Source organism: Oryx dammah, unplaced genomic scaffold, assembly GCF_014754425.2.
Source record: "Oryx dammah isolate SB20612 unplaced genomic scaffold, SCBI_Odam_1.1 HiC_scaffold_12, whole genome shotgun sequence".
NCBI lineage: Eukaryota > Metazoa > Chordata > Mammalia > Artiodactyla > Bovidae > Oryx > Oryx dammah.
Genome location: NW_024070196.1, coordinates 16,925,609 through 16,933,531, shown reverse-complemented (window position 1 = coordinate 16,933,531; position 7,923 = coordinate 16,925,609). Strand labels below are relative to the sequence as shown.

The window sequence follows — 7,923 nt, the reverse complement described above, 5'->3', positions numbered from 1 at the left end:
CATAGTCAATAAAGCAGAAGTAGATGTTTTTCTGGAACTTTCTTGCTTATCTGGAAGTTCACAGTTCACTTACTATTGAAGCCTAGCTTGGAGAATTTTGAGCATTACTTTATTAGCATGTAAGATGAGTACAATTATGTGGTAGTTTGAGCATTGTTTGGCACTGCCTTTATTGTAAAGTAAAATTAATTAATTAATTAATTTAAAAAATAAAATAAAAATTACCATTCAAACTAAAAAAAAAAAAAAAAAAAGGTGACCTTTTCCAGTCCTGTGGCCACTGCTGAGTTTTCCAAATTTGCTGGCATATTGAGTACAGCACTTTCACAGCATCATCTTTTAGGATTTTAAATAATTCAACTGGAATTCCATCACCTCCACTAGCTTTGTTCATAGTGATGCTTCCTAAGGCCCGCTTGACTTCGCATTCCAGGATATCTGGCTCTAGGTTGTTGATCACACCATCATGATTATCTGGGTCATGAAGATCTTTTTTGTATAGTTCTTCTGCGTATTCTTGCCACCTCTTCTTAATATCTTCTGCTTCTGTTAGGTCCATACCATTTCTGTCCTTTATTGCACCCATCTTTGCATGAAATGTTCTCTTGGTATCTCTAATTTTCTTGAAGAGATTTCTAGTCTTTCCCATTCTATTGTTTTCCTCTATTTCTTTGCATTGAAATCACTGAGGAAGGCTTTCTCTCTCCTTGCTATTCTTTGGAACTCTGCATTCAAATGGGTATATCTTTCCTTTTCTCCTTTGCCTTTCACTTCTCTTCTATTCACAGCTATTTGTAAGGCCTCCTCAGACAACTATTTTGCTTTTTTGCATTTCATTTCCTTGGGGATGGTCTTGATCCCTGCCTCCTGTACAGTGTTACGAACCTCTGCCCATACATAATTCTTCAGGCACTCTGTCTATCAGACCTAATCCCTTGAATCTATTTGTCACTTCCACTGTATAATCGTTAAGGGATTTGATTTAGGTCATACCTTGAATGGTCTAGTGGTTTTCCCTACTTTCTTCAATCTAAGTCTGAATTTGGCAATAAGGAGTTCATGGTCTGTGCCACAGTCAGCTCCCAGTCTTTTTTTTTCCTGACTGTATAGAACTTCTCCACCTTGGCTGCAAAGAATATAATCGATTTGATTTCGGTATTGACCATCTGGTGATGTCCATGTGTAGAGTCTTCTCTTGTGTTGCTGGAAGAAGGTGTTTGCTATGACCAGTGCATTCTCTTGGCAAAACTAACTCACTTATCTAGGGTTACACATTTAAACACATGCTCATTTCCCTCTGATACCCATCTTTGATTTTTGGAGATAAGAGTATCAGACTTTACAAATGTATTTCCCGAGGCATCTTTAGGTGATAGAAACAATGACAGAATAATGTATAACAACCTAAGAGTCAAATCAAATGACAACTCAATGAAATACATATCAAATGGTGTTACAGAGGGATTTTCGCCCTTTCATCACTTATGCAGGATGAGTTAGAAAATCAGATGACCAATAGTGATTCTCTTCCTTATTTTACATTCATGTGCACATCACTACACAGTATATTTCTTTTCTTTCTTTTTTTTGGCCATGCTGTGCAGCTTGAAGGATCTTGGTTCCCACACCAGGGATTGAACCTATGCCCCCACAGTGAGCACCGAGGCACAACCACTGGACCACCAGGGAATTCCCCAAAGTGTATTTCTTATCTCAAAATGTTTGCCTATAAAAATTTGTTTCCTTAGCCAAAATGGTTGTCGAACATAATTTCCCCTGCAAAGTTTTCAAAATAATGTTATCACCATAGACAGTAACTGAAGTACTGAGATAAAAGTCACATTTGAGTATCCATGTATTTTATTTGTTCACATTTATCCTATTTGAGGTTAACACTACGTCATTGGACAGTTTAAAAAAATCATTCTGTAAACAAAATTAAAAACAGCAGCAACAGCTAAAAATAAGGACACAATGGATTCTAAAATAAAGGAATGTATTGGAAGGAATATTCTGAATATGCAAAGAAAATGTGACCATGATTATGAATTCAACAATAAGAAGAAAAAAACTCCAACATCTGTAAAAGACAAAACCGTAACAGTAATAAAAAAGAAGCGAAAATACAAAGTGCAGGTGCGACAGTTTTCATTTCCAAGTCCATTCAGTAAATAGAGCATACTATTCTCTTATATAAAGTGTCAAGTTCCGCTTTACACATTCAGTTACGTGATCTCGCAGACTTTTTTTCATTTTACATTATCTCTACATTGATTTAACTGGAAAGATGGTCATATGTGATACATGGTATGATTTCTTGAACCTATGGAGAGCATGGAAATGGCAAAGTTTATTGTTTTATTTTTTTGCTGTATTTGCAATGAGTAACAAGAAGCTGAAAATTCAGTATAAGAAGCATCAGTACTTTTACTCTTCCCCTACCCCTACCCCACCCCCCAAATTCTGAGCCCTCTTATCATTTTTGTTGCCACTTTCAGATTCTCTGTCACAGAAGACTGTTCATTTTCCCCCTGAATTCCAGCCAGCTGACTTAAATCAATGCAATTGATTTTTCAATGCAATTTGGTCTGGTATTTGCCCAAACTGATCAAATAGAGGTGTTATTCTGGCATCACATAAAAATCACTTATACTTTCCTAACTGCTTAGAACCTCAAATGGGAATGCCTGCAGAATATGCTTTTTGAATAGAGGACTTTTATGAAATATATTTCAAATCTTAAAAAATAGCTTTAATGCTCCCTTAAAGTGGTATAGAATTTACCCCAGCTGACAATGCCTATGCCATTTAAGAACATTCTCTCTCTCTGTGGCATCTCACTTTCCTTACAGCTCTAATTTTATTCAAAAAGCCCAAATACACAACGGCTGCTGCCTTATTTAGCGTTTAAACAGCACTATGTATACAGCTCAACAGCAAGATTAAGAAGTTATAAATGCACACATATCACAGACAGAGTCATCTTTTTTGGGGGGAATTCACTGCATTCTGGTAAATCCCCCTCCCCCCAACAAAAGAACGGTACTGTACCTACATGGAGGTGTTTTAAGTATTTCTCCAACAGCTTTTCGTTGTATTATATTATGAAAACACTAGGCTTCAGGCCGGGTACTAATAAATATTTAATTTAAAAGGAAGACTGAAGCCCCAACACAGAACATAAAAAAGACCCCGCCCCCGCCCCCCACCTTCCCGGTCCCCAGAGAAGGTGCCTGATTCAGCCAGACAAGGCCGAGATCTCATAGTCACTGACGGAGGTGAGGGGCTTGCCCATCATCCGGATGTTTTTTGCACTGGTGATCCTGGCCATCATGCACACGGGCTTGTCGAAGTACTTCACGAGGGCCGGCTCGGTCAGGAGAGAGGCCAGGAACTGTTCGAAGGTGATGGCCCAGTCCCGGTCCAGGCTGGTGCTTCGGGGCAGCGCCGCTGTGCCTTGGCCGCTGCGCACCAGGACCGTGTCCTCGCCGATGTCCTCGCAGTGCAGCTTGTCCTCCTCGTGGGAGCCGGCACTCAGCACCGAGTAGGAGGACATGGAGCTGTCGTCCTTGGTGTCGTCGTCGGAGATGAGCATGGAGGAGCAGGCCCCGTGGTCCCGGGGCGAGGAGTCCTCCAGCTTGATGTCCTCCATCTGTCCGCCCAGGGAGTGCTCCTCACCGGTGCTGGCCAAGCTGGCCGGGAGGGGCTCCGTGGCTTCGGGCACGTAAGGCTGGCTCGGCCCCTTCTTGGGGAAGAGCACGCTGCCGGGGAGGCCCTGGTGGCCGGCCGGCCCGCTGCCCCCGCCCCCGCCCTCCTTGGCAGGCTGGGGGGCGAAGAGCTTGCCCACTTCCCCAATCTCCAGCAGGAGGCTGGTCACCGCCGCCGTGGCGTGGTACAGCTCCTGCTCGTTGGGGTCCTCGCTGAACATGTTGTACATCGTCTTACACAGCTCAATAAACTGCCCCTGAAAAATGATCGGGGAAAACACGAGAACATGACCACCTCATAGGGAGTACAGAGCCAGGACCCAAGTGGACTGCAAAGCCACCTAATATCAGGACTCCTGCAAAAAAGTCCTGTTGTGCAGGTTTAAAGGCATGGATGGTGGATCCAGTCTCTTTATTGTGTGTGTGCTAAGTCGCTTCAGTCACGTCTGACTCTTTGCAAACCCTATGGACTGTAGCCTGCCAGGCTCCTCCGTCCATGGGATTCTCCAGGCAAGAATTCCGGAGTGGGTTATCATTTCCTCCTTCAGGAGTTCTTCCTGACCCACGCATTGAATCTGCGTCTCCTGTGTCTCTTGCATTGGCGTGTGGGCTCTTTACCACTAGCTTTATGACTGTAGTCAAGCAGGATTTGAACCTGCACAGGGAGATGCATGGATTTCCTCTTGGGCACAACTACAGGTCCTTTTATTAGTGGTTCCTTTGTTATACAAATGTTTCACTAACCCCTTTATCCTTTCTTGCTGACTTTTAAGTAAATTGTAGACCTCATCTTATTTCATGCCTATACACTTCAGCATTCGGCCCAAGTTCTCCAAGTTCAGCTCAAATCCTCTCTCCCATGACACATCTGCTGGTTTCTCTGGCCAGAAGTCATGTTTTCTATCTCCACCCAGATAATTTATCTCTTCTTCTGTTAATAAAAGGCATTTTCATCCTGTATTTTAAATTATTTACATGGTTGTATCTTCCTCATTATATTTCAGCTGTTTAAGGGAAAAAAGTTAGACACCTATTTATAGCTAAGTACAGTGGTTTGAAAATGGCATGAGCTTGTCTTTTGAATATCTGATGGAATTTTAAAATGCTTTCTGGCACACCATGAGGCTTATGGGTCTTAGTTCCCCTATCAGGGATTGAATCTGTGTCCTCTGCATAGGAAGCACAGAGTCTTAACCACTGGACTGTCTGGAAAATCCCTCTGAGGGGTTTTAATTTTTTTTACCTTTTTTTTGGGGGGGTGTTTTAGGGTATAGCTGATTAACAAGGTTGTGATAGTTTCAGGTGAACAGCAAAGGGACTCAACCATACATATACATGAATCCAATCTCCCCTACCCTCCCACCCAAGCTGTCACAAAACATTGAGCAGAGTTCCATGTGCTATACAGTAGGTCCTTGTCAATAATCAATTTTAAATATAGCAGTGTGTACAAGACCATCCCAAACTCCCTAACTATCCCGCCCGCCTCCTGCCCCCACCACCCCAGCAACCGTAAGTTTGTTTTCTCAGTCTGTGAGTCTCTTCCTGTTCTGTAAGTAAGGACACTTGTGTCATTTCTTTTTAGATTCCACATGCCATACGATATTTCTCCTTCTCTGTCTGACTTACTTCACTCAGGATGACAACCTCCAGGTCCATCCATGTTGCTGCTCTATTTCATTATTTTTAATGGCTGGGCAATATTCCATTGTATATAGGTATTACATCTTCTTTACCCATCCCTATGCTGATGGACACTGAGGTGGCTTCCATGTCTTGGCTACTGTAAACAGTGCTGCAATGAACACTGGTGTGCTGCATATACCCTTATGGATGATGTTTTCCTCTGGATATGTGCCCAGGAGTGGGACTGCAGGGTCGTATGGTAGTTCTATTTTTAATTTTTTTCAGGAACCTCCATACTGTTCTCCCTAGTGGCTGTACCAACTTACATTCTCGCCAACAGCATAGGAGGGTTCCCTTTCCTCTGAGGGTATTTTTAATGATTGGGATGAGAATGCATGTACTCTCAAAATACCACAATATTTTGTGGTTCCCATTTTCTGAGGTGGTCATTTCCTCACAACAGAGCACACTTTAAATGCACAAAAGCGTCCACAAAATACATTCAAACAGGTACTAAATAAGTGCTCCAGGTTACCATTATCCTTGAGGGATACTTATTCTACATTTATCTATGACTGAGAACAGAGCTTCAAGGTTTAAAATGAATGAATTGTGCTGTTGAGCACTCACCTGATTCAATTTTGGTAAATCCTTTGCATTCTTTGATTTGGCTTTATTTTCTGGAGTCCAGAGTCTCAGATAATTACGATTTTCTTGAGAGTTCGCCCTCTTCCCTAAAATCCAAATGCCAAGAAATCAGTGTTCAAAGGTCAAGAAACAACTGTTGAACCAGCAGTAAGGGAAACACAGAGAAGAGGAAGTCTGTACCTCTGTCCGGCTTTAAACTCACTGTAACAAAGCCATCATCTGCGCTGTGTTTGCTTCTGCTGTCCAATCCAACCACTGCCAAAAGAGTTAAAAAGAAAAGAAGGAGGGTGTTGCATGATAAACCCACAGATTTATTAGCATGTGTAAGAGAAAACAGAAACACTTCTAGGTGGGGTTACAGTTGGATAAAGCACTATGCTGGAAGGCTTACTACATTATCTCACTAAATCCTTACTGTACCCAAGGTGACAGCTCTCATTTCCGACAAGGACCCTGAGGCTCCCAGATACACGAAGCTGCTGGAGGTTATCTAGACAGAGCTAGCATCCTGACCAGAGCTCCTGCCTGTAACACATATGTCAATAAGAAGATTGCGTCTGCCTCTCACTCCTCTCCACTCAATCACTTAGGTGCTCACAGTTCAAAAGCAGGTCTGAGCTGTGCTTACTTAGGGACTGTAAGACTTAAGAGGCAAAAGGACCCAGGAACAACTCACACTGATTTTCGAACAGGTGAAGTCAGGAAGCTGCCAAAATGATGAAGTAAAGAATGCATGGCAGCAGCAAGTGGAAAGGTGCTGCTGAGATTCACACATGGCAAAACAGAACAAGTTCACATATTAATCTGCAGGTATTCCCAATGAGCCAGATCATGTCTGGATCGACCTACCAACCATACAGAGCAGGGGTCGGCAAACTTTCTCTGTAAAGGGCCAGATGGCAAATATCTGAGGCAATTCTATCACTGCAGTGTGAGAATAGCCATAGGCAATAATATATAATTGAATGAGCTTGGCTGTGTTCCTGGCTGTGTTCCAATAAAACTTTACTTACAGGCAGTAACATTTACATTTTATATTATTTTAATTTTTTAATATACATTTTATATTATCACAGGCCATACAAAGAGGTGGTGGGCCAGATTTGGTCCAAAGTTTGCTGACATCTGTTACAGAGTAGCATATCTGACCACAGGTCAGGCTTTTTCTTTTCTTTGTTTATTTGGCTGCAATTGGGTCTTAGTTATAGCATGAAGGCTCTTCAGTTGTGGCATATAGGATTTAGTTCCCTGACCAGGGATTGAACCCATGCCCTCTTCTTGGGAGCACAAAGTCTTAGCCACTGGACCACCAGGGAAGTCCCAGTCATACATGGTCCCTTTGATGGGCTAAAGTACCCACTGTCCAGCAGCTGCATGCATGCTAAGTCACTTCAGTCGTATCTGACTCTTTGTGACGCTATGGACTGTAGCCCACCAGGCTCGTCTGTCCATGAGGATTCTCCAGGCAAGAATACTGGAGTGGGCTGCCATGCCCTTCTCCAGGGGATTTTCCTGACCCCAGTAGTTACTCAAGTTCAAAAATCTGAAAAGAAAATAGCATATTAGGCAACTGTATTCATATACTTCCTTGGCTGCCTAGCTTTAGGGGCAACTTGGTTTCCAACAACAGAGGGCTCTGTAGAACAAAACCAGAGCAGGCCTGATGAGAAAAAGTCACTTACCATGTGTGCATTCTGGGGTGATGTCTTCAAAGAAGTACTGAGTCGCTTCAAAGGCAGAATCGGGCTCGTCCTGATCAGAGGATGGCTCTGGAGAGAGAGGAGAGACAATCCTCACATTGGCAGGGCCACGACTCAGTGAAAGTGTGCTTTAATTATTCAAGAAGTGACACAGGGGAATCACAGCACTGAGGGGCCTGGAATACCCGCAGCCTCAAAACCTTATGGGAGGGGGGTTCCCCCCATTTCTCACTCCATCTTCC

General features: G+C 42.9%; 1 protein-coding gene across 1 annotated transcript in view; it reads right to left on the bottom strand.

The window, feature by feature from the left end:
• Positions 1–1,842: 1,842 nt before the first annotated feature.
• TBC1D9 (TBC1 domain family member 9) overlaps positions 1,843–7,923 on the bottom strand; it is a 122,590-nt gene continuing 116,509 nt past the window's right edge. The window contains exons 18-21 of the mRNA XM_040250465.1: positions 7,664–7,750; positions 6,162–6,236; positions 5,964–6,067; positions 1,843–3,964 (exon numbers count right to left, since the gene is read on the bottom strand). Coding sequence (XP_040106399.1) covers positions 3,239–3,964; positions 5,964–6,067; positions 6,162–6,236; positions 7,664–7,750 — 992 coding nt within the window. The 3' untranslated portion in view covers positions 1,843–3,238. The remainder of the gene's footprint in view (positions 3,965–5,963; positions 6,068–6,161; positions 6,237–7,663; positions 7,751–7,923) is intronic.